General features: G+C 40.1%; 1 protein-coding gene across 3 annotated transcripts in view; it reads left to right on the plus strand.

Moving 5' to 3' along the window:
- Window positions 1–27,754, plus strand: part of LOC109967166 (copine-9-like) — a 112,092-nt gene that overhangs the window by 49,061 nt on the left and 35,277 nt on the right. For 2 of the 3 annotated variants that reach the window (XM_020612542.1, XM_020612541.1), the window contains 4 exons: window positions 10,423–10,469; window positions 14,482–14,496; window positions 15,398–15,437; window positions 17,655–17,734. In XM_020612542.1, the coding sequence (XP_020468198.1) occupies window positions 10,423–10,469; window positions 14,482–14,496; window positions 15,398–15,437; window positions 17,655–17,734 (182 nt within the window). Of the gene's footprint in view, window positions 1–10,422; window positions 10,470–14,481; window positions 14,586–15,397; window positions 15,438–17,654; window positions 17,735–27,754 lie in introns of all 3 variants that reach the window. The other variant, XM_020612540.1, reaches the window with a different exon arrangement.

Here is a 27,754-nt window from a genome sequence, read left to right on the forward strand (position 1 = left end):
TTAGTAGTATCTGCTGATACCGATTCCTATTTGGCACCGAAACCTTTGTTTACAGTTAGAGGTCAGATGTTTCCTGTAGTTTGCACACACTGCAGCAGGGATTTTGGCCCACTCCTCCAGGTCTTCTCCAGATCTTTCAGGTTTTGGGGCTGTCGCTGGGTAACACTGAGTTTCAGCTCCCTCCATAGATTTTCTATTGGGCTCAGGTCTGGAGACTGGCTAGGCCACTCCAGGAACTTGAAATGCTTCTTACGGACCCCCTCCTTAGTTGCACTGGCTGTGTGTTTGGGGTCATTGTCATGCCGGAAGACCCAGCCATGACTCATCTTCAATGCTCTTACTGAGGGAAGGAGGTTGTTGCCCAAAATCTCGCGATACATGGCCCCATCCATCCTCTCCTCAATACGGTGCAGTCGTCCTGTCCCCTTTGCAGAAAAGCACCCCCAAAGCATGATGTTTCCATCCCCGTGCTTCATGGTTGGGATGGTGTTCTTGGGATTGTACTCATCCTTCTTCTTCCTCCAAACACGGCGAGTGGAGTTTATACCAAAAAGTTCTATTTTGGTCTCATCTGACCACATGACCTTCTCCCATGCCTCCTCTGGATCATCCATATGGTCTTTGCCAAACTTCAGATGGGCCTGGACATGTGTTGGCTTGAGCAGAGGGACTTTGCGTGTGCTGCAGGATTTTAAGCCATGACAGTATAGTTTGTTACTAATGTAACCGTTGAGACTGCGGTCCCAGCTCTCTTCAGGTCATTGACCAGGTCCTCCTGTGTAGTTCTAGGCTGATCCCTCACCTTTCTCAGGATCACTGATACTCCACGAGGTGAGATCCTGCATGGAGCCCCAGTCCGAGGGAGATTGACAGTCATCTTGAATTTCTTCCATTTTCTAATAATTCCCCAACAGTTGTTGCCTTCTCACCAAGCTGTTTGCCTATTGTCCTGTAGCCCATCCCAGCCTTGTGCAGGTATACAATTTTGTCCCTAGTGTCCTTAGACAGCTCTTTGGTGGAGAAGAGCTGGAGAAGTTGGAGTCTGATAGATTGATTGTGTGGACAGGTGTCTTTTATACAGGTAACAAGTTCAAACAGGTGCAATTAATACAGGCAATGAGTGGAGGATAGGAGGGCTTCTTAAAGACAAACTAACAGGTCTGTGAGAGCCAGAATTCTTGCTGGTTGGTAGGTGATCAAATACTTATTTCATGCAACAAATTGGAAATAAATTATTTAAAAATCTAACAATGTGATTTTCTGGAATTTTTTTGTAGATACTGTCTTTCACAGTTGAGGTGTACCTACGATGAAAATTACAGAACTGTCCATTCTCTGTAAGTGGGAAAAGTTGAAAAATCAGCAATGTATCAAATACTTATTTGCCCCACTGTATATAAATGTATACAGTCTATCAACCCATTGAGAAACACAGCAAATAAAAACTACTTGCACTTTAAAAAGACCTACTGGATCATGTGTTTTGTTTTTGCTTCATATATTTCTCTATTTTTTTGGAGTTCTGGTTGGAACTAGTGAGCGTTCATTGTTTTGGTGGATTCTGTGGAGAGTTTTGCACTCGTAGTTCCAAAAGATACACTTGAAACTAAAAATAGGTTTCAAGTCATGGCTATATGCCCGAAGCAGGTGAGATACAGTCTTATGCAAAAGTTTAGGCACCCCTTGATAAATAACAGATTTTGGTGATTTTTTATTTGAACAGATGTTAACACAGTTTCTCTTGGAAATGGAAAAAATGCACAATATTTTCTGCAAACAGTGATGCATAGTTACTTCTTATGCCATAAATTGAACAAAAATAAAAAATAAAAACATTATTATGGCATGGTGCAAAAGTTTGGGCACCCTAAGAGTTCCAGAGTCTCAAAGTCTCTCACAAGGTTTCAGACCTTAATCAGCTCATTAGATCTGATGCACAGCAACAGCTGTCATTGGTAAATGCCAATTTCAAAGCTGTACAAATACCTTGACTCTTCAAACCTTGTGCACACACTTGCGGACACCCAGCAACCATGGGTTCCTCTAAGCAGCTGTGTAAGACCCTGAAAATGAAAGTTATTGATGCCCACAATGCAGGAGAAGGCTACAAGAAGATAGCAAAGCGTTGTCAGCTTGCAGTTTCCACAGTAAGAAATGTAATTAAGAGATGGCAGATCAGGGGAACTGGGGAGGTCAAGATGAGATCTGGAAGACCAAGAAAACTCTCGGACAGAACTGCTCGTATGCTGGTCAGAAAGACAAATCAAAACCCACATTTGACTGCAAAAAACCTGCAGGAAGATTTAGCAGACTCAGGAGTGGTGGTGCACCGTTCCACTGTGCAGCGATGCTTGCACAGACAAGGCCTTCATGGAAGAGTCAGCAGAAGAAAACCTTATCTGCGTCCCCATCATAAAATCCAACATCTGAAGTATGCAACAGGACATCTACAGAAGCCCGATGCGTTTTGGAAACAAGTGCTGTGGACTGATGAAGTTAAAATAGAACTCTTTGGACACAATCAGCAAAGGCATGTTTGGAGAAAAAAAGGAGCAGCATTTCATGAAAAGAACACCTTGCCAACTATTAAGCATGGGGGTGGATCTATCATGCTCTGGGGTTGTGTTGCAGCCAGTGGCACAGGAAACATTGCACGGGTGGAGGGAAGAATGGATTCCACTAAATACCAGCAAATTCTGGAAGCAAACATCACACCATCTGTAAAAAAGCTGAAGCTGAAAAGAGGATGGCTTCTACAACAGGACAATGATCCTAAACATACCTCGAAATCCACTATGGAATACCTCAAGAGACGCAGGCTGAAGGTTTTGGAATGGCCATCACAGTCCCCTGATTTAAACATCATTGAAAATTTGTGGGTAGATCTTAAAAGAGCTGTGCATGCAAGACGACCAAAGAATATTACAGAACTAGAAGCCTTTTGCAAGGAAGAATGGGAGAAGATCCCAAGTACAAGAATTGAAAGACTTTTAGCTGGCTATGAAAAGCGTTTGCAAGCTGTGATATCTGCCAGAGGAGGTGTTACTAAGTACTGATTGTGTAGGGTGCCCAAACTTTTGCACCATGCCATAATAATGTTTTTATTTTTTATTTTTGTTCAATTTATGGCATAAGAAGTAACTATGCATCACTGTTTGCAGAAAATATTGTGCATTTTTTCCATTTCCAAGAGAAACTGTGTTAACATCTGTTCAAATAAAAAATCACCAAAATCTGTTATTTATCAAGGGGTGCCTAAACTTTTGCATAAGACTGTATGCTAGTAGACAAGCAGGCAGTGTAGACAGGTGGATTGATTAATATAGCAGCTTATCAGTTGCATGGTGCGTGTCTCAAAAAGCGTGACTTGAGTCTGCTCAAATACAGGACTGTAGTTCTACATATGGATCGGCTCTATTCTGACCAATATTGATACTTTGAAAAATTGGTGCAAATACAGATACTTAGTATTGGACTGGAACATCTCTATTGTAAGGTCAACAAGAGTTTGTTAGATAAGACAAACGTCAATCACTGTAAAGGGGTCAGTTGTATGAGAAACTGGTGGTTTGGTAACATGGTCCATGAAGAAGACAATGTTTTTGTCTTTTTTTTTTTTGTTGCTATGGATAAAAACTATGCCTATTTTAGAAAAAAAAAACTTGCTAACCTTTTCTAAACTTTCAGCTGTATCTTTATAGTCTTAATTCACATGGTTGGTTCCCACTGTATGAATATTCTCACTTAAGACTAAATGTTTAAAATATTAAATCTGCCTGGAGGCAGAGAGGGAGCCTGGGAGGTATGAGAGACCAGGTCAAAACACCTGTGAAAACTCTGAAGCTGAGATAATGAGAGTGCATATTATTATGTGAGGTTTTTAGGGATCAAAGCTACAGCTCAGTGGCCACAAGAGCAATAACAGCGCAGAAGTATGTGCACATTTTGGTAAAGAAGAAATAAGGCACAAATTAGGAACAGCACCCAAAGGCTTCTATACTTCATACTAGATGATATTCAGTGGTCCAGTTAGTGATATTCACACTCATTTCAGTGGAATTTTGAATCTTGATTTTTACACCTGAGTCTTTGCCCTGATTTCTCCCTCGTTCCACTCTACAGACTTTCAAGAGAATGTGTGTGTCACAGCTTTGTACAAGAATGCACTGTACCAAGATACCATGCAGGACCCTGGTGCACTTCTCCTTATTTAATTTATGGATGACGCAGAGTTTGTCCTTGGGGATGTTGTATAACGTTGCCTGGCCATTGTGGAAATTAAATGTGAGTTTCTCTTACTCAGCCATCAAATTACCTGATGTCTCTCTGTATGGATCTGCCCACACATTGAGGATGTGCTGTGTAATACTGCAGTCAATGTGTTTTCATCTGAAATGAAGAACTAGGAAACTGGCTTTGGGACTTGTTATTGGTATTTTACATGGACATGAATGAACAGAAGCACTGAAAGCAGTAAGGCAAGCTCTTCTCTTTATACACAGGAACACTTGCAGTTCTATTCACTTTTTCTTTTTAATCTCCAACTTATCTCATTCTTATGGTGTATTCACATTATAGCGGAAAAACGGCTTTTGTGCTTGTCTCGCCATTGTTGTGTATGTGGTGTGCCATCCACACTCTGCACGGAGGTGTGGAGCTTGAGGTGCACCAGAAGTTCAAATTTGTTGAACTATAATCTTTGTGGCACTGACCTTTGTCCATGCACCTAATCACTGCTTGAACTGAGGTGTGTTCTAATCTGCCCTGGCTGTGTCTGTACTTATAGAATCTCAGGTCACAGAATGTAACCAACGCTTCTGAATTTCACAAACTGCAAAATAACATGATCCTTATATTAAGATCATACAAAACAACCCATGTAACTAGCAAAATATCAGCACGCAAGTGTCGCTACCAAGGTCGTTTAATCAAATACACAGTCTTAGCCTCTAAAACTAAGTGATCTACTGCTAGCAACGAGAGCATTGTAGCTAAGACACACCATTTGGTGCAACATCCCCAAGACTTTCTACTTTGACTTTAAAAGACTGAATCCTCAAAAAAACACACCTTCACTCAATACAAGTCAATGGAACACGATGAATGAATAAATACTAGTATATGGGCCCATATTTATTTAATTCTATAGAAATTTGTATAGTTAAGGGTCCAAACCACAGAACTGATGAATACCAGGGCATAAGATACAAAAGAATTTTATTCATCAAAATATATATTGTACACAGTATAACAGGCCTGTGTAAGTACATAGTATCAGGTGTTAACTCATAGTAGGATTCTGAATATGTGGCTTCTTAAAGTATGCCACAGTAAAGAAGTGGATCAGTATCTATATATTAAGTTGGTACAAAACTTTTGAGGTCAAATTCAGTATTAAGCTCAAAGATGGAAGGGAAGATTAAAGTTTTAGTTTGTATCGTGTGATTGAAGCACAATAATTGAATCAATCAATCAAAGCTGATTTTACACTGGACTGCAGTTAGGCAAGCTATTTTGGAAAGTATTCATGCATGCTGTGCAACAATTTGCACTGTCAGTCACTGTTTTAAAGTAGGTGTCACTTTATTAAATGATGGATGCTTTATTTTGAAACAAAAATGCTTTCAAACATGATGCTCTGCATTGCCATTAAGTCAGTCGGATGCTCGCTCTGAAAGTCTTATTCAGTCTGGTCCTGACTATATTTCAAATATTGCTTATTTTAACATATGTGACCTCAACCACATTGATGTTCCCTTTGGAGAGATGCAAATGACACTCATGCATTTCACAGAGAGTAAAATTCCTTTTATTTGAATTGCAGCAGCCAAGAAGAAAGGTCACATTTTATCAAAGACATGTATGATACATTCCTTTGACTTCATGAGATATTTTCCTTCTCAATTCCAATAGCTATGAATGTAATTCTTACTGTTTTTGACTCAAATTTTCTGCCACCACAGTGACACATTTTGCAATTCAGAAAGTATAATTGACATCTCCATTAGCTATTAATAAACTGATATTCTCAAAGTAGTAAGAAAATCACTGATGACAATGGATAATGATATGTTTGAAAGTTAAACTTTAGTAGTTTCATTATTCTCACTGTGCAGCTCCTGAAGCAACACACAGGATTTATCTGTCTCTTTTATTTCTATCACCACTGCCTAAACTTCTATCAGGCTCCCATATGAAACATCCCACTTGTCTTATGTAACATCATTTGCTGATGGAGTACTGTCAGCTTCATCCACATGCAAGGGTGTTTCACTCTGTTAAAACCTGGAGGCGAAGCAGCCTCCCTGCTCCCACCAGTCCAGATGTCTTTAAAAGTAAATACAATACACATGTCGAATCAATTATGAATATTCTTTGTCGTCTCTGTTGCAAAGTTGGTGAGTCATATTTATTATATTGTACTTACCATGTGTTACTTCCTCTACATTCATTTTGTTGTTTCTGTGTGAGGACTGTGACTCATCAGCAGGTAGGAGTTAATGTTTTTCTATCGCTATAATGGCAGCAGGCGCGATTTTAAGAGTTTCTTTCTTGTCCTGTTTGGTTTTCATGTCTGCTGTGGTTCTAAAATGACTCATCTGGATGATTACGATCCGTTAGATCAACTGTATGATTAAAGCTATTTTATGTGATTCAGAATCAAGTTATTTCTTGCTTTTTGTCACTTTAGAACTGTGGCCATTTTCCTTCCGTGGGGTCTTGCTGCTGAATTTTGTGAAAATTGACAGTAGAAATATGTAAAGCACAGTTCTAGTTCTCCATGTAAATTATAATTTGATATAGGCTCAGTGGTGGAGGTAAATACAGGCAAGGCCTGAGTTATACAGTACCTCCTAAATAAAGGTCACTGGTCTCTAATTACCCCCGAAGTCTCCTAATAAAATCTGAGATGACAGTGAGCATCCCCTGTTTATTCACTCCCACACCTATGGCATTTAATAACCACAGCAACATGAAACTTTTTTATAGTTATGTTCAGCTGTTAAGCTGTTCCATTATGAGCATAGATAGTTGAGGTGCATGGTGCTGTGCTGTGAGCACAGGTTGTACTAGAGGATATCAGGCCCTCATACCACCCTCATGGAGTCTGTTTCTTACAGCTTCTGACATGCACACTAGTAGCTCCTGGAGGACATTTTGTAGGGCTCTCGCAGTGCTCCTCCTGTTGCTCATTGCACAAAACTGCACAAAGGAGCACATATTGGTCCTGCTGCTGGGTTGTTGCCCTTCTCTGGCCCTGGTGTAACAGTTGGTCTCCTGGTATCTCCTCCGTGCTGTTGAGACTGTGCTGGGAGACACAGCAAACGTCTTATGACTGCATGTATGGATACTCCATCTTGGACTAAGTGGACTACCTGTGTAACCTGACTGGGCTGCTGGTACTTCATCATGCTCCCCGTAATGACAAGGACACTAGCAAAATATAAAACTTGAGAAGAATTGGTCAGGAAGGATAATGAGAGAGCATTTGTCTGTAGCCACCACATGCAAAACCATTTCCTTTTTGGGGGTTGTCTTGCTTTTGCCTCTTCATTGTACCTGCTGTCACTTTCAATTGCACCAAAACAGGTGAAACTGATTCATAATCACTTGTGCTTCCTAAATGGACATATTGATATCCCCGAGGTTTAACTGCCTTTGCCTTATAGTGTAGTGATTGTGTTCCCTTAATTATTTTAACAGTGTAGTTTTCCTCTATTGGTATTGGAAGCATGATATGAATGTGAGGTGCATTTTAACATAAACTGAACCTTGTTATTCTATGTGAATAAATTGGTATAATCAAATCAGTGTTTAATTCTTGTGCACATGCAGTCACTGTGCCACCATCAGGAGAAGGCATGAGGACACATACATTAGTGTGGTGTACCCTTTTTCTTATTTACTCATTGTCCCTTAAAATGTCAGTGCACATATGTGTTAGCTGAAATTTCATCTTTTACTGCACTCTCTTCACTACCACTAAGTTCTAGAACCACCTGAGAACTTAATGTGAATTGAGTTCAATTCTGACCCAGAGTCACCCGGGTAACTGTCCTGTAGCCAGACTGTTGTCAGGAGTTGTAGTTGGGAATAGGGTGCAAAGTGACAATGAATTGCTTTGTGATTTGGTCCCTGTGTGGCTGACCAGATGGGACTCTTCCTTTCTCAGTCACTTTCCATGAGGCAGGCAATCAGTCAGGTTCTCTGGACAAGGCCGGCACTGATGTAACCCCGACACAGATTAGTCTGAGCCCATTGCTGCGCTGAGGCAATGTTACTCTGCAACCTTGGGAAAACAGCAAGATCCCATGACTGTATTCTCAAATAAGCAGACATACTATCTGTCTTTTGAACAACATTATTTCAGTTGTTGGGGCAGGGAGAGCACTGGGGTATGACTAATAGAAACAAATTTAATCTCTGGTGTGCAAATGTCTTGTTTTCTTTTCTGTGATTTAATTGGAGGCTAATATTTCACAAAGGGATTAACTTGTATCACTCTGATATACAAAACCCATCAATGCGGCATTGTATGCTTTCTGTACGATCAGCAATCTGACAAAGAAAAGACTTTCAACTAAAGCCACAGTGCCCAAGAGGTTCAGTGCATGCTGGCCTTTCTCTGTTGTCTCCCCTCTGTTAATTGCTCATTAGGAGGGAAGATGTGGTTTTAATCATCTGCTGGTCCAGACAGTGTGAAGTTCATTAGAGCTAATGTCCAAACTTCAGAGGCACACAGGGGCTGATAGTACCCATCTAGACACAAATGGCAACATTTAGCCAATTATTACTACAGCCTATAAGAGTATTTACTGAGTGTTGTTTGTTTGCTTGTGCATATGTTTGATCCTATCATGATAAATCTATGGGTTATAGAAGAGCTGCTTTCAAACCTGTGCATGTTTATGCCATTGTACTCAAAGCTAAATTTCTTCTCAGAAAATGCATGTAATGTTTGGTGAACAAACTCAAGTAGGATTTTAATAAATTATGTGTAATGACTAGTTAGGGCACCCATAGTGTAACTTGGGCATGGCTGTGTTAATAGCTTTGTTGTATTGTCCAATGTGAGGAAAACAAAACTTTCAGATAAAAGTTGATCTTTAGGAGTTGTAATAATGCAATTGTAATCATTTGCATGAGAACTGTCAGAATGACAAATTCAACCTGGTAGCTGTTGAAACATTTCACTCTTAACCCAAAAAAAAAAAAGAAAACATCTGGACCCAGTGCCCTTAAGATAGAAATGCTGCAACAGCAAGTGGTCAAAAACGATAGCCGGTCACATGACTTCAAATAGCTCCAAGTGGGCAATTAACAGGAGGATTTATAAGCTACTTTAATGACTTGTAAAGCCTTGTAAACTGATTGTGTTGTTGTAGTTAACTCAGCTAATTTAGCTAGGTATCTAATTATTAAAGTGACCCAATATTTGAAGGGGACAGTCAAAAAGGTTGTAGACTGTGTATAAATGTTTTCACACATCCCTAACTTATAACATCATAAGTATAACTGTTGCTATTAATTTCAACGCCTTCTTTTAGAAGATGGCAGCAAGTTCAATTTAACTCTGTGGCGCTGCTCCCAAAGTCTGAAACTTCTATGTCCCCATAATCTGCCATTAATGGGGAAAAAAGTTTTTATAGAGTTAGTGGACATGTCATCACTGTCCTCCTTCATCCACTCTGTCTGGACCTTTGAATATATTAAATATCAATGCCATGGCAGCTCCAAAAGTGAAGCCACCACAGTGTAATCACCTCTTGTTGGCTGGTTGCAGTATAGGTCACCAATCCCACCGCATCCATGTTAGCGGATGGGACATGAGCCAAACTACAAACATAAAGTGCATATTACATTTTTTCCAGAGGCCACTTCTGTGTGATTTTTATTTATTTTTTGGTAGATTTAATCACGTGGATGTGTGTACAAGTGGTCATTTTTCTGCAGTTTGTTTTTAATAAGTTATTTAATGATATAAAAATTATGTATTTCGGTTGATTTACCGGCTTTGATTGGCAGTCTGATGCTGTCACTCCACTTTTGGTCGCTACTGCACAGAATCCGGTTGCAAAAAAGCAGATTGGCAGCTGTCATATTCACAATGTTTTGGCTTCCTTTTTGTATAGTGGTGGAGGAAGTGGTGATGGCATGTCTATCGTATATATGTCAGTGGTCCGGAACAAACTGCTCTAGAAAAATATGTTGTTAATATTTTCATTAGTTCAGCTGTACTCCTATTTTGCCTTGTTGGGTTGAATGTGTTCATTATGATGTTGGTTATTTATATATGTAGTATGTATCTTTCATGTGCTGCAGGTGCAAGACCCATTGGACTCATCAAAATTGAATGACTTCTTTTTTTCTTCTTCTCCTCATGCTTTCCCATTTTTCCTCCTCTGTGACTCTCCTTTCCAGTGGTTGTGTTGTATTTGCAGGCTGTGGGAACCAAAGAGTGGAGGGAGGTGAGTTAAGAAAGTTATGGTTCTCTAATATAAATGCCAATATTTGTCTGTACTTTTTTAAGAATGTTATGTGCATCAACTTCAAGATTCTTTTCTGGATGCTAGTGACTTTCAGCTAGGGCTCTCAATTAGAAAGTCCTCTCTTGCCCACACAAGTGTAACCACTGCCTGGAGGAAAAAGTTCCACCTAACTGACCCAAGCTGATGAATTAACAGTAGAGGTTAAAGAATAAATAGATAAAAAGGATCTTATTATACCATGCTTCTGATGGCAGACAAAGTCTAATACCGGAACTCAGGGCTAGGATGAAAAAAGGTTTGCCGTTCCATTAAATATGCCATTCATAGCTGCTACTTTGAATTCCTTTTCTTTTTTCAGCATCTCTCTGACAGACACGTCATCTGTTAGCCCTATTTTTCTTCTTCTAATTTGCCTGTGGTATTCTGTCTTGGTGCACTTACCTATTTGTAAATTCAAAACCAACACTGATGTGTCTGTAAGGTCTTTGGCACTGCTGATCCCCTCTCTTCAAGACACCTCAGTCTTTTTATCCCATGTGACAGGGCTTAATCAAAAACACGGCGTGAACTGCACCACAATCAGCAAAGTAAACATCTTGCTGCCAGCAATACACATATCAGCACTACGAGCAGATAATTGTGCTCGAATGGAAACGTGACACATCTTTTGTTTGCTTTTGACATGATGCTTTTTCATTTTTGACAATGCTCTATATAATTTGGAAGTTCAATTTTGTCCTTTGAAGAAATAGTTTCATTCCTTAATAGCAAACAAAAATAAACACAAGATGTTTCACTCTATCACTCACTATATCCTCAAGGTCCACCCTCCATTGTAGAGTCTTTTATTCTGGTTTGGGTGAGGTTAATGTTAGTTTGTCCTTTTTATCTGACCATTTAATGTTTTGGCTGCATCAGACTGTGCACTAAATTGTGTACTGATCAGAAGGACCTTTATTATTCCCAGCAAACAGACTCCCACAAATCATCTGTGGAGGCTTATGGAGGACTACAAACAATTCTGCCTGTGTGATTACATGCTTTGAAAATGGCAAATAGTCCCTGTGTCATAAATCCTCTACAAGTAAATATTTATGAAAATGCTTTGAATTTCACTGCAGCGCTGTTTGATCTGAGGACAGATGTCCAGGTCTTCCTGTTTGCATTAGAGGACCAGAAAAGAATGTTTTTGAAATCAGCTTGTTATACCTGATGTCCAACATAAGCACACAGTTTTCTGCCATAGTTGGTTTGGTTACTTTTTTAAACCGGTTTCAAGTGGGTGAGGCTCAAATAGAAAAAGTAGTGATAGTGAAATTATTATCTCTCATTCATCTGCCTTTTTAATTATTCTGAGCATCTTAATCTGGCTTCTCCCCAGGAGTGGAGTCTGCATAAACACTGTCAGGGTCATGCTGCAGAAAACAAACAGTGTACGTTCAGGGTCAGTACACACTGACCCACAAATGTTGTGAAACTGGAACAATCAAAAAGCTGCAGAGAAATACTATGAAATTACTCCCCCATACACTGTGCATATTGCAGTGGGGCACTACTGTTGTACTTTTATTCTAATTTTATTCTAAGACACACCCCAGTCACCAGCTTGAGACCTGCAGATTTCCAAGGCAACAGTTCTCTTCAAATCCTCTAGAATGAAGTGGTTCAAAAAAGGCTTTCTACTAATGCAACTATTGTGCTCTGATCTGTATAAACTTCATTGCATTTACCCCAGACACAATGATTGCAAATCTTTTACCCACTGATGCACAACAACACTGTGCACATACACACATGGGAAACAATTTCAAGCACAAAATCCTTCTTTTGTGCATTGCCATTATTTTCAACTTATTTTGGCCTTGAGTGGGCTCTTCTGTGAACCAGTTTACTGAAGAACAGTAAGTAAAAGGATTAGGTTGAAATACATATGTGGTATCGATGGTTACGTACAATAGCCAAAGCTTCTGAGTATTGGCGTAGTCCTCTAAGAGCTGTCACTATTGGGTCAGAACTGATGAAGCCTCTTGGATGAGAGGTGAAACGTTTTCGACCTAGAAAACCGAGATTCAAACCTCCGACCCTCTGGCTGGACGACGACTGCTCTACCCATTGAACAGCAGTTGCCCCACAGAGATGCCACTGTGACCTGTGATTGGCTCCCTACACCAGCACTTTTTCCTCAGCTGGTGGGGGTAGAGGCAGCAGGGCTGCCAGCTTAGAGGGCTATGCCTATACTCATAGAAGCTTGGGTTACTGAACGTAACCATCGTTATGTTTTGTATATGCGGTCGCTATTGGGATAAAAGCGCAGCTGGATGTAATCAATGCCCTGCTGGCACACCACTGCCCAAGAGCACACCTCAGCTTGCCAACATACCCCATAATAGCAGCCCAAACAACATCCTCGTATCAGGCCTTGCATGAGAAGCAGGTGCAATCCTGCCCATATAACACCTGACTGCCACTGTGGGAAAGCAGAATGGCCATTCTGTTTAATTAATAAGGGAAGTGCAGGGAAGAACACACAGTGAGAGGGTGCACCTGACAACGCACAGATAACAGTTGAATTGCAAGAGCATACTGGCGCTAGTAACGCACAGAGATAATCAGATGCTATTATTATGCAGCTGTTGTCCCACAGTAGTAATAGCAATATTACCAACGGAGAACAGTAAGCATGATGGTGCCGTTGCCGGTAGCTGACCACGATCAGGCAGGTAGGACCTGCAAAAAGAGAACATGACTAACATGGAGAGCGCACAGACAGAGTGTGTGTGTGTGTGTGTGTGTGTGCGCGCGCGCACGCGACACACACACACACACACACACACACACAGAGGGTGCAAGAATGGCTTGCGTTGATAGTACAGTCAAGTGAGAGTACATGGCTGACAAATAATCACCTGAGCGAAAGACACACATGCAGAATCAGTGCTTGGTGGCGGTTGTGCGCTTGTGTTCCACGATGAGGGGAGCCTCCCGGTCATGTGGAACATTCAGGACCGAGTGAGCCAGTGGAAACTCTGATATGTCCCAAAGGTAGAATTGGGTCAAAGGACATGGAGAAGCCCATGAGGCTGCCATGCAGATGTCCTCCACGTCCAGGCCTTTAAAGAGGGCAGTGGAGGATGCAATAGCTCTCGTGGAGTGGAAGCCGCTGAAGAATCTTTTCAGGACTGTGCATGCGCAAGGGATGAACCCAATAGCGACAGCTCTTAGAGCCTATATGAAATGGAACTGTAACAGGCCCATTTTATAGTTCTGTGTGTATACAGCCTGTGTTGAAGGCAGTAATTGTCTTGCCGACTACTCTGCTTACCCTAGGATGACAAAAACATCTCCCTCAGTAACAAAGCAATACTGTAACTGTCCTCCACAATGCCCCAGCACCTATTAACCAATAACACCAGAGTGATCCAAATGCCTCCTCCTCTGAAAATAGAAACACGACAAGGGAATATCATGAGATTTTCCATTCAGGTTGCTACAGCAGCTCAGTTCTGAGGTCCAGTACACTTCCCTGTGAGGACATGGTAATGGATAGCCTGGGGACACAGCTGATAGTGCAAATGATGTGTACTGGCCACTAAAGAGTAGAGGTACTGAGGCTGTGGTAAGGCGGTGCCGAGATCAATAGCTCATTACACGGAGGAGAGGCTGGCAGTCTACTGGGCGGATTACTGGTGTGATTCTCAGGGAGATGGGGAGAGCCTGCTTGGCCCAAGAGGGAGTCTGGGACTGGGACCTAGTGGGCTGGCGGGGTGGAGTGCTGGCTCTAATGTAGCAGTCAGATTTCTCTGGGCACACAAGACTTAGCACATAGCACAATGAAGCTCAGTGGGATCATATTTTTGCTAAGGAGTTTTATAAGTTTTGATTCCAGCCCTAGGTAAAATGATACAATGGTAATACTTCATAATGTGATCTTAATAACATATATGTTGACCCCTGAATAACTATTACCACTAATTATGGCTTTTTTTTCTAGTTTGGCAGGACAGAGGTAATTGATAACACTCGAAATCCAGATTTTGTCAGGAAGTTTGTCCTGGATTTCTTCTTTGAAGAGAAGCAGAATCTAAGGTTTGATGTGTAAGTAGTCTGACAGTATTTTAATTCACATTTTTTCATCACATTTAAATTAATATGAATTAAAACTTGGATACATCATTCTGTAAATAGTCAAATGTAGATTCAAAGTAATCAGCCCAACAGAGTAATGCCTTTGATTACATTTGAATACTCTAGGATTTCATTCTCTCCCGGCCGATCTTCGGTTTGGTGAAAAGCTAAATTTACCCCATAAGAATAAATTAACCAAGCCAATCATGGCTAAAGTTAGATGATAGGATGGCAATCATCTTTTAAAAAGACCACGTACTACTTCCCTGCTATCTTTAATTAGTACCAGGGAATGATGACTTTCTTGCCTCTGTGACTAATCAAAGCACAGAAATGTGCTTTTATTGCTCAGTGGGCTCTGTAGCATAAGAACTTGTAGGAGGGGGTCATATTTACAACCTCAGAGCATCACTCCTACTTTATTCAGTCTCCCATAAAGGAGCTTTTTGTGAAGCAAGCAGACACTACAGTAATGTGAGATTGCAGGCATCCAAATTTGAAGCTACCATCATCATGACAGCACTTTCAAGAATGTTTTTACTGTGTGCTCTTCTTAATCAGTTTGTCAAAAGTAAATATGGTCATGATTAAAAATGTAGCTCAGTAAATAGCTTCACCCTTAGACTATTTTTTACTGGAATACTTATTATAATGTAATTGCTCAGTACTGTTTTACTGCCCAGTACTGATGATTATTAGTACAAAAGTGCTTTTGGAAGTAAATGTCTTTAAATTTAGTCTTGGAGGTTCATCCACTGTCCTCACTTGTATGTTTCTTCCAGGTACAATGTGGACTCCAGAAGCTGTAACATTTCCAAACATGTAAGTACAGCATGTCAGACTCAAATGATAGCTTTTACTCAGAGTTGATGGCTTTCATCAGCCCTCACATGTATCACATTAGGGATGCAATGATATTATTTTTGTGATGTGGATGGAAAAATGTCTTCATACCATCGTGGGACTGTGACAGTATCTACCAGGATATCATAGATGATTATTTTGCTAGTATAACTACATTGAAGTCGCAGAATTTGAAATGGACATAGCGGATGCTTCATCGTTGACTTGTAGAGCTTTTGGCAGCATTTCCCTTTCCCTTTTAACAAATGACACGGGCAGAAAGGAAACGAAATGCACAAAAACTTGCAAATACTGCTTGTCAAAGGGAATACTAGCCCTGTTTAGGACTTAGTCAATCTCAGATACACCTCACAGAAACAGCTGGGGAACAGCTGTGCACTACACTTCAATGGAGATAAGCAAATGAGCCAGGTGCGCACACTGTATGCCAGACCAACCACTTAGTAACCACCCTTAAGTATTTTCTCTTGAAAAATAAATCATAGTGTTTGAAAAAAATCCCCCAGTAAAGCACAAACCTCACCTTTGTGGTTTACGCTAGTTTGATGCTCTCTTGAATATTGAGCACAAATTTGCTCACCACTGCCCCCGGTGGTTGGGGGATACTGGTTGGCACAGAGAAGGTTAAACCTGCCTAGGGGCTACTAAAACACTGATGTTCCACTGTGAGTGTGACTTGTTTTGTTTAGAAGATCCAGGTGCTGCAATGTTGTTTTATTTTATTTCATAGAAAGGCTGCTACTGGCTGCCACTTTATCTTTCATATAGCCTACATTTGCATACATTATACCAAAAAAAAAAAAAACTGATTATTTAGTGAGTGGTAATTTTACATATTTTCTTCATATTTAATATCATGATACAATATTTATCATGGACTTTTTATGGTGACAGTATCGTATCATGAGGTTTTGGTATCATTACCTTCCTATAACATTGTATTCAGCATTACTCATACTGTTAAACTAATCAAGAGTTAACGAGTGCAGGACCTGATGATTCAGCATGAATACAATCTCTGTTTGGTATACTATAAATCTCTATTCTGATTTTTTTGTTGTTGGTTTTTCCTAACTACAAACCACATGGGAGTGTAGAAGGTAAGTGTTTACACGTAGATTGTGTTGTCCTCACGAGTCCCTTTATTATGATCTCCTTTTTTCATTTCACTTTTTAGTTTCCAATATGCTTCAGTGTGCCCAGAAGACTTTTTTTTTTTTCATTCAGTTAAATTTTATTGCATTTACCCCTCTCATTCTTATGTCATTTCATCAAGGACAAACACCACCTCCTGGAAAGCTTCTCTCTACTGTTGGTAGTCCTACTATTTATCTTTCGCTCAGGTAAAGAAACTTTTAGAATTCGACTTCAAAGTGAAAACAGCTGCTGTTCTTTGAGGCAGTCCACTATAACAGATTGTCAGGACCCTTACAGGGCCTACGCAAATTCAGTTTGCAGGACTCACACCCAAACATAACAAACATCAACATGTGCAGTAGTGCTCTGCCCTTGTTGCTGTGCAGGAATTTTATCACATTGTCATCTTTCTGCTTTTTTATGTTGCCATATGTTTTTCTCTGTAGTGTGTGGGCTGGTTGTAAAGTCTGTTGTTCAATGAAAATGCAGACTAAAAGAAAAGACTTTTCTACTATGAGGATGTGCCTTGTACACAGTGTGGCTCTTTATGAATAATCAGTCAACAAACCCCTGAGCCCACTAGGACTTCCTGAGCTTGACCTAGTTGGGTTAATGCATGCTTATATAAAAAGTGAAATTAAACCCTTAATTTAATTCTTAATTTAAAATGACACTTCAGTTAAGATGAGATTCAACTTTAATGAAACTTTAATCTCTTTATCACGATCCCTATTGATTTTATAGTCTTTCATAGCTGTTATTAAAGCACACGAGGTACAGAAATGTGTCAAGTGTTTAGTTTAGCATTCATATATTTTAATAGACTGATTCCACTGTGCTAACTTATAAAGTAAGTGTTTTTGGAAAAGGACCTCCTTAAAAAAGCACAGAGCACTACATGGTATCTTGGAAATGTGTGAACTTAATAATCCAGTAGAGCAGTATTATGTATGTTTTGGTTGGTTGCAGTCTGTTATGGAACCTGAGCTATCTCTTGGCCCTGTCATGTAATTAATCCTCTTTTCTGTTTTTTGCCATAAGGACTTTCTGGGCCAGACTTTCTGTACCCTTGGAGAAATCATTGGCTCCACAGGAGGACGGCTGGAGAGGACCCTCTCGTAAGTCTTCTGGCATCCTAATATCCTGCTGTTGCATAAGTGAGAAATTGCTGCCCTCTTTTTGTTCAGATGTTGAATCATATTTGTCACAGAGATTTTGTACATAGTTTCTAAATGAGTCCTCCTCCATCTCTTGTTCCATATGGCTGCTGCGGAAAACAACACCATTTGAGCCATCTCGCTAATGAGATGTCTATAGACTCACCCAGTTTAAATACCATCATCTATTATTGTTTGATCAGAGTGTGAGAAACCAGACGAGGCTGTTGCATCAGTGCGGAGCCATTGTGACTGAAGTAGCACAGAGTTTTATGTTAGACAAAAATGACTAAAGAATAGATATAAGATGGTTCTTATTTTCTGCTTTGTGATACAAGGTTAGTAGAAATCTGTAATTTTTTCCCCCACACAATATAAGAGAGAACATGAGGCATTCTTTGAAAGTGCAAATCCTTATTTTTATTGCATTTCTGTAGTGTTAGATAACAGTGTATTTTAAGGAGTGAAAGGAATGCTGGGAGAGATATGAAGTCAGTGAGGTCACGAGTCAGAGTTGAACTCATTTTTATTTCAAGGACTAGGTATGCTCCTTTGTGTGCCTTTTCACTCTGGAGCTCATTATATCGGGTTAGGGGAGCAGGTCTTCACTCCTGAAGCCCTCACTGTAACACTCACTGTAGAACAGCACAGTATAACATTAGCTGAAGAAGTGTAAGTACCGCTGAGTAGCACTAATGTTTATGTGAGAAAAGCAGTTGCTTTGTTGTTCAGGTTGTCTCTGTATTAGTGTGCTAGAGAAAAAGTCAGAAAGTCAATCACTAGGATTTATCCTCTGGGTTCCATGAATGACCAAATGCCACATTTGATCTCAGTTCACTAAAGTCCTTTTCAGACATGCACTGGAACCCTGAAATTACCTACAGTGCCTTGCGAAAGTATTCGGCCCCCTTGAACTTTGCGACCTTTTGCCACATTTCAGGCTTCAAACATAAAGATATAAAACTGTAATTTTTTGCGAAGAATCAACAACAAGTGGGACACAATCATGAAGTGGAACGAAATTTATTGGATATGTCAAACTTTTTTAACAAATAAAAAACTGAAAAATTGGGCGTGCAAAATTATTCAACCCCCTTAAGTTAATACGTTGTAGCGCCACCTTTTGCTGCGATTACAGCTGTAAATCGCTTGGGGTATGTCTCTATCAGTTTTGCACATCGAGAGACTGAAATTTTTGCCCATGCCTCCTTGCAAAACAGCTCGAGCTCAGTGAGGTTGGATGGAGAGCATTTGTGAACAGCAGTTTTCAGTTCTTTCCACAGATTCTCGATTGGATTCAGGTCTGGACTTTGACTTGGCCATTCTAACACCTGGATATGTTTATTTGTGAACCATTCCATTGTAGATTTTGCTTTATGTTTTGGATCATTGTCTTGTTGGAAGACAAATCTCCGTCCCAGTCTCAGGTCTTTTGCAGACTCCATCAGGTTTCCTTCCAGAATGGTCCTGTATTTGGCTCCATCCATCTTCCCATCAATTTGAACCATCTTCCCTGTCCCTGCTGAAGAAAAGCAGCCCCAAACCATGATGCTGCCACCACCATGTTTGACAGTGGGGATGGTGTGTTCAGGGTGATGAGCTGTGTTGCTTTTACGCCAAACATAACGTTTTGCATTGTTGCCAAAAAGTTCGATTTTGGTTTCATCTGACCAGAGCACCTTCTTCCACATGTTTGGTGTGTCTCCCAGGTGGCTTGTGGCAAACTTTAAACGACACTTTTTATGGATATCTTTAAGAAATGGCTTTCTTCTTGCCACTCTTCCATAAAGGCCAGATTTGTGCAGTATACGACTGACTGTTGTCCTATGGACAGAGTCTCCCACCTCAGCTGTAGATCTCTGCAGTTCATCCAGAGTGATCATGGGCCTCTTGGCTGCATCTCTGATCAGTCTTCTCCTTGTATGAGCTGAAAGTTTAGAGGGACGGCCAGGTCTTGGTAGATTTGCAGTGGTCTGATACTCCTTCCATTTCAATATTATCACTTGCACAGTGCTCCTTGGGATGTTTAAAGCTTGGAAAATCTTTTTGTATCCAAATCCAGCTTTAAACTTCTCCACAACAGTATCTCAGACCTGCCTGGTGTGTTCCTTGTTCTTCATGATGCTCTCTGCGCTTTAAACGGACCTCTGAGACTATCACAGTGCAGGTGCATTTATACGGAGACTTGATTACACACAGGTGGATTCTATTTATCATCATTAGTCATTTAGGTCAACATTGGATCATTCAGAGATCCTCACTGAACTTCTGGAGAGAGTTTGCTGCACTGAAAGTAAAGGGGCTGAATAATTTTGCACGCCCAATTTTTCAGTTTTTTATTTGTTAAAAAAGTTTGAAATATCCAATAAATTTCGTTCCACTTCATGATTGTGTCCCACTTGTTGTTGATTCTTCACAAAAAATTACAGTTTTATATCTTTATGTTTGAAGCCTGAAATGTGGCAAAAGTTCGCAAAGTTCAAGGGGGCCGAATACTTTCGCAAGGCACTGTATGTGTATATATTTTTATACATTTTTTTTCCTTTTAGTCTTTCCTATTTTAAATGCACACTTTCCTAGTTTCTTGTTGCCTTAAAGCACAGCGAGAGACTATGTACAGGAGTCATTTTCCCTGTGTGTTTAAACATACTTGGCCAATAAATGTGATTCTGGTTCTGCCAGAAATTTAAGAAACAGCAAGCAACTCAGCTGACCAAATTGCAAACTGGCTATGTGACAGTGTTGTGTCCTGCCTCCTGCATGCTCTACCCAGGCATGCCCCCCTTGTACAAAGTAAACAGAGTATTTCCACTAGCTGAGAACATGTCGGATGTGGACTATGTGTGTTACATGTGTGAAAGGGCAACTCTCTGCAAAGTCTGGACCTGATTCTGTGGACATAGTCCCGAGTTCATGTGTGGAAACAGCTTAAGTCAAAACCTGCTTGTGCTGCAGTAGATGAAAGGTCATGAGATCACCAAAGTTACCAGGATTCACCAACTGAGGACCATAAATATGTGTAGGAAATGTCATAGCTACCTGTCTGGTAATTGTTGAGATATTTCAATCTGGATAAAATGGTGGACTCTCTGACACTGCCAGCCTCAGAGCCATACTGCTAGCAAAAATAATAAAAATATTATTCCCTTAAACCCAAGAGTCCACTGACTAAGTTTTTAAAGAGTTTTCAATCACACCACCTGGTCTTCCTCACCAGAAGGAGTTTGCTCTGTTATCACATGAAGGAACTTCCACACTTCAAATGACAACTGAATCAACTCTAACAACCAACTGACTAAACAGGAAGGCCGTGAGTAGTAGGTGAAAGTTCAGGGAAACAAAATACGGTGTTAAATTTATCATGAGTCAAGTTTTTTTTTCTTACTCTTACTATTACTTTTTCTGCAGTTTGTATTCTATTCATACTTTCACCACAACTTCTAGTTGCTGTCCAAGTTGGCCAGTTGACTAATTTACTCTCCCAAAAGTTTCTGTCAATAGAAAGTCTGTCTGGGTTTGTAGAGTTTGTTCTGGAATGGTGGTACAGTGTATGAATCACTGCCACTGACTTGGTGATGAGTCCAGCCGGCGAGGGGACAGTTTATGGCCCCTGCAGCCGTCCCCTGCCAGTAGCACTACTGACAAGTTTTAGAAAGCTTATCATACTCAGACAGACAAAGCAATTGGCCAGTCATGGTCTGCTGTCAGTCCAAATGCCAGTGCACTGGCTGAGCGAGGGACAAAGAGGAACCAGAAAGGAAGTGCAGAAAGAAAGGGAGAGCGAAGTGTTTTATATTTTGGTCTTATTGAGATGTAAAGTGAATGTGATGCCGGTCCCTGAAAACACACACGTACAGTACACACAAAAAATAACCAATAAACTTGACATCAAAATGATCTAAAATAAACAGTAATAATAATTTAGGGAGACACCAAGTCATAATTTCTGCACAGCTAGGTTTAAGTGTCTTTAACCCTACAAATTCTGTCAGACACACACTAATACCAGCCACATAGAAAACATTTATAGATTTATGGATTGCTCCTTTTTCAATTAAATTGACTTTTAAAGACAAGGACATTTGTTCACACTTATCACAAACCTGGCCTAAGTTCCATGCGATTAATCATCTTTTCACCTTATCCATTAATGGAATTCACCTTGAGGAGAGAAGTGAGAGAAGTGACAAGGGAAAGGTTGCATACAATAAGACCCCTGTCAGAGAGATTCTCCTGAATCATCCTGTGATTAATGGGAGACAATGGTGCTTAAAGAAAATGATGAGGGGCGTTTTCCAGCACTGTAGAGATAACAGCCTGATCTATCCATCAAATGATGTTATAATTGTAGAAAAACACTTGAAGCATGTTGTAATTAAAATTCACTAAACGTTAATTTGAAAAGGTGAATGTACAAGTCAGAATTAGAAAAATGTTAGAGCAAACATTTTCTTTTTTAAAATTCTTTTAAAACCATATTTCATCCTCTCATTCTTGTATGTCACTAAAATATTCTGCTGCTTTCAATTTTGAGACATTAAGAGGTGATATTTGGATGTGAACAGGAAAAGCTATGCAGTAACCTAGTCTAAAAACATATGAACACCAGCATGTATGACAGCATCAATAAATATCACCACTAGAGACCTGTTGAATAAACTGTAAACACCTTTTACTTGTGACTTTATAAAGTTTTTCTGCATCAGCTTTATCTAGCACTTGCTGATTTCCACAACCAGCAGACATCAAGTAGCATTAAAATTAATTTTTAGAAGAACATTTTAAGGGACATTGTTGGCCTTCTAAGGACTGAAACACCACTGAGGGGGATAAATATCTCCGGCTCAACACCAGTCGGTCAGATCTGATGAAGCCTCTTGGATGAGAGGTGAAACATCTTCGATCTAGAAATCTAAGTCCAGTTGATTTTTTCTAAGGTTTTTTCAGTCAACTTCAGTAATCACTCTCACTGTAGCTCTGTTTTGATCTCCACCAACTCCTGAGCTGCTACAGTAAATAATCCAATATATTTTTTCAGGTAGTTGCTAATTGATTTGCTGCGTGATGCTGAGAAAGTAGCATGCAGTACGTTCATCAGAATTTTTTTTTTTTTTTTTGCATTAAACAGCTTCCAGATTATATTTACAGTAAAATGTTTTATGAGAGCTGTAAGACTAAATGATGAAGCTGAAAGACACTAAAACACAATGTAGAGCTGAGAGAAACTGTTGGGTAATAATCTATGAATTCGTCTCTGTGTGCGACCCCTTACACATTCAACACATTCACTTGATTTACTGCTATTATAAAAGATCAGTGCAGTTTAAACTTATACTTCGATTTAAACAAAATTTATATTAATACACTGTCATATACCAGTATTGTACTTTGCTGAGACGTGGCATTTCAAACGTTAAACCAAAGCTGGCATTTTATTTCCCATAATGCCAAAAAAACGTTTTAAAAATTTCTTATCACGGTGTATATAAAATAAAAATCCTAAAATACCCGGTGGCCTCAATTCCATTGATGACAAATGTTTGGAATTTTAAAAACCAGCCCAAGCAACCAAAGCAGTGCAACAGAGATATCTAACAGTCATATTATTCCTTAATGATTAATGCACCTGTGTTTGTGGTTTTCCCCTCCACCCCGCCTTCCTCCCCGCTCCACCACATGCCGATCAGTTTGATTCTTGGCGGCCTGCAAGATTTAGCAAGAAGCGAAATGAAAGGAACCAAGAGGAAGGGTGATACAAGAAGTGCTTTGGGAAAAGGGTGACAGTGAAAAGGAGAGCAAGACAATAAGAGAGCACAATCAATATTCCTCCCATATGGTCAGTGTCTCTGATGGTTGCCTGCAGGGAATAGACAGCTGTCTGGAGCTTCTGATATATCAGACACAGGAAACCCAGGGGTAGTAAAAAGGGAGGATGAAAGGAGAAAGAGAGGTAAAGGGGAGAGAGAGAGAGAGAGAGAGAGAGAGAGAGCATGGGAGCTATGTGAAGGATGACTGGCAACTCAACAGACCAGGGAGAGGAGGAAAAGGAATGTAATTCATTCAAATGAAACAAAATACATTGGATTCAGAAAGTATTCAGACCCATTCACTTTCTGCACATTTTACTGGGGCTGTTAGAAAGTACTGAATGTAAGGTTTGAATACCAAATGACACCAAAGACTCATGCTACAGTATTGGAACAATAAAAAGTCCATGATATGATATGTCATGAAATTAAAAAATAAAGAAGTATATGGGTGATTAAGTGTATAATGATGGGTAAAAACAACAATTGTATCCTTTCAAAACTGAATCTACACTACATTACATACATTAAAATATAAAGGGGTTTGAATGCTTTCTGAATCCAGTGTATGTGCAGGTGATTGTAAAAATGCAAAGGCTGGAAGAAAAGAGGAAGAAGGCAAGATGATGAAGCTGGGTTAGTGGATTTGTAACAATAGAAAAAGGAGAATAGATGCACAAAACTTTCTTGAGACAGATTTGTTTTTTGCAGTACTTTCCAGTCCTTTTTTGTTGTGCAAACTGTGAGACACTACGCACACACACACACACACACACACACACACACACACACACACACACACACACACACACACACACACACAAGCTTGGACAGCATAGACCCTCTGTTATTGATTTGGTTATTGATTGTCTTCTCTACATTTGCTGTCATCAAACACATGCACACAGAGCCCCGAACATATACAGTATGGTTCTGGTAGCATCCTCATGCCAGTGGGTGTACGCTTTTATAGGTCAACGGTTTTGGAAACGGGCTTCATGCTGCGTTGCGAACGAAACACTCCTTTCCACTTACCTGTGTTGCTATGGTAACCGAGGGAGGCTATTAGCCGAGGCAGTAAAAGTACAACAATGATCCAAAATACACCCTTTTGAAAAAATAAATAAATAAATGGGGAGCTCGGCAGGACGCATTATGTAGACATCCATACAGTACGACCACATACCAGAGGTATTTTTAGACTGTAATTGATGTTTGTCTAGAGCAACATAACCCATGATGCACATACACAGATGTGCTGTGTGCTGTATAATGTAGGAAGCAGATCACTGCTGAGTATGAGCTAAAACCTTAAAATTTTACCATCACCACTTCTGGTTGACAAGCAAGCAAAAAAACAGATATACACCCATTTGTAATGTAATCTAAAAAAAAAAAAAAGAGGCCAATTTATTAACAATCCCACATGCTGCCAGTCCCCCCGATGTAGACAGATGATGTACAGAGTAGACTAAATAAGCTGTCTACAAGGATGATGCTATGTCGCTGGATTTATGACAGCAAGCCAGCCTGTGTCATGAAATCATACCTGTCTGGATTTTGGAGAGAGAAAGTGGTCAGTCTGTTGGTGCCCAGTGTCAGAGGGCACGGTGTATAATTGGGGGCAGTTCATGGGATACTTTCTGCTCTGTGACTGATGACTGCTACTAGTACATACACACACACATACTGTAGTAGCACAAACTTCTGGCAACAAAATAAATTGTAAGCCTGCTCTATGAGAGGTAGCAAACTATGGCAGATTGAAGCCAGTAATATCTCACTGTTACTGAGCTGCTGCTGCTGTTGTGGAGGAGGCATCTGTGATGTTGTCTTACCCTGCTGCAACATGTTGTAATACAGACAGACAGCTAGAAACACACTGTTAGAGAGTCACATATTTAGACATGACCACTGTCACAGAATTTCTTGGGTTTCTTAAAATACTTTGTGGAAGACTGGTGTCTGTTTTGTTCTGTTATAGGGTTATCTAGGTTTGGGCCATATGATGCAATTTGCCATATTGCTTTAATATCTCTGGGTGTACAGTATGAGGCTGTTGTGGAAAATGTTACAAATCAATGTCAGTGCTGGATTTTTAGCTATGCTAGTGATGAAATGTCACTGTCAGAACGACAGTCCATGGTCAAGACTTAACTCAGCCACTGTTGGATATTCATGGTACAGATAGAATCAAGTGTTGTGATTCCTCACCATTTTCCTGTCCAACCAGCAGGTCAAATGTTTTCTCTTGCCACCAGCATTTATGGTTTTCAGTGACAGTTTTTAACAACAATCAGATAGACTGCCATGACATAAGAGTCATACATTCATGTTCCCCTCCTTACACACTTTACCATATTTGGCCCTTTCATCTAACACCATCATCAGGCCAAAATTATTTGTCCTTCTTTTAGACTTGTATATATTATTAATTTTGTCAGGTATTTAATTTGTTGTATTAGTCAAAAAACAGACATTCCTGGTATTATTATTATCTTGGCAATAGAGCTATCAGTGGTGATAATATTTATTTTACTTTACTGATAATGTGGCAAACTAACAATAACACAAGCAAAGGGTTTTGCACATCTTCTTTTCTAAACAACCCTTGAACCATTGCGAATGAACTAAACCTTGATGAGAGCAAAAGAATCTCAGTTGGCGCTGGATCCATGCAAATGTCGCATTATCGACCCCTCTTCCCTCATACCTTACCCTCATTAGTAAATGGTCACTCAGCAGAGCTACAGTCTCTTTTGCTTTAGAACATCATAAGAATTTGTTTTGTCTTGACTAAACTCTTTCCTTCAGCCACAAACATTTGAGGTCATCAAATGACATAATTACAGCATCAAAAGAAAATGCCAGAGATGACTCCCCAGTGACCCCAAATGCAAATCGTTGGCTGCACCCTGATGTCCTGGTGGTGTTTATGGATATCAGCAGGAGCGGTAACGAGACTCGCCCCTGTCAAAATAAATCCACACTGAGTGCTTACATTAATGCAGAGAATGTGAAAGCTGTTTGGAGTTCAGGGTTGTTTTCAACAGCAACCTCTACACTCCTGCAGCAGGTTCTACAGAACACTTCAGGGAACACGTTGGCACAGATCTTCCGGATGTCAAAAACATGAAGTAGCAAGTTCCTAGGACCCTTTAACTGAAAAGTCAAAAAAGCTGGTCCAGGAAGTTAGCCTGGTGCTCGTTACTAACGTGATCTAGATTTCATAGTTAGAAAGCTGAATTTCATGCTTCAAGAGTAACTTAACACCAAATCCACTTTTTGGCTTAGTGAATTACATGTACAGTCACTTTGTTACCCTGTCTATTGATCCTAAGCTCATAATATTACATTACAATGAAAATTATTTTCCTTTTTCCAGAGAAAATTCAGTAACTCAGGCTACTTGACCTGCTAAACAATTTGTGAAAAGCCTGGGGAATAAAAACATGACATGTGGGGCGCAATGAGCGGAGAAAATTAGAAATTGGTCATTAATACAAGTAAATTAAAATAACATCAGTTTGGGGCCCGGAAGAAAAAAGTGGAACCATAGTGCAACAATAACAGTTTAATGTCGGCATGTTAACTGCAGCACAACACTATAAGGAAACATTCACACAGAGGGCCAATAGTGTACGTAGTGGGCTTAATAACATAAATGGATAAATTTGTTACATGGACCACAAAAAAAGCAGGCGATTCAGCGCAAGCAGACAAAGAAACGACAGGCAGTAGCCTTATCAACCAAAAAGCCAGCTGGAAAGAAAATATGATGAAGCCTATCTTGCGCTTGGATTCACGGTGGGAATGGTGGGGGCAGAGGACAGACCCATGTGTGTCTTGTCTCTTAAACCGCAGGCAGCAGACAGCATGAGACCCAACAAATTAAGCAGACCTTTAGAGACAACACACCCCAGTCACGTTAATAAGTCACTCGACTGGCAGAATACCGTCAGCAGAAAAAAATCACATGGTAAAATCTGCATCAGTGGACAGCAAGCACAAATGGCTTCCTTCAAACTTGCATATAGAATTGCACAGTACAAAAATCATACACAATTGCTGAGCAGCTCATTCTCCCTGCTGCTGTAGACATGGTGTCAGTTATGCTGGATGAGACAAGTGCTGCAAAATTGAAAACTATCCCCCTGTCAAACGATACAGTTGC

Source organism: Monopterus albus, unplaced genomic scaffold, assembly GCF_001952655.1.
Source record: "Monopterus albus unplaced genomic scaffold, M_albus_1.0 scaffold126.1, whole genome shotgun sequence".
Classification (NCBI taxonomy): domain Eukaryota; kingdom Metazoa; phylum Chordata; class Actinopteri; order Synbranchiformes; family Synbranchidae; genus Monopterus; species Monopterus albus.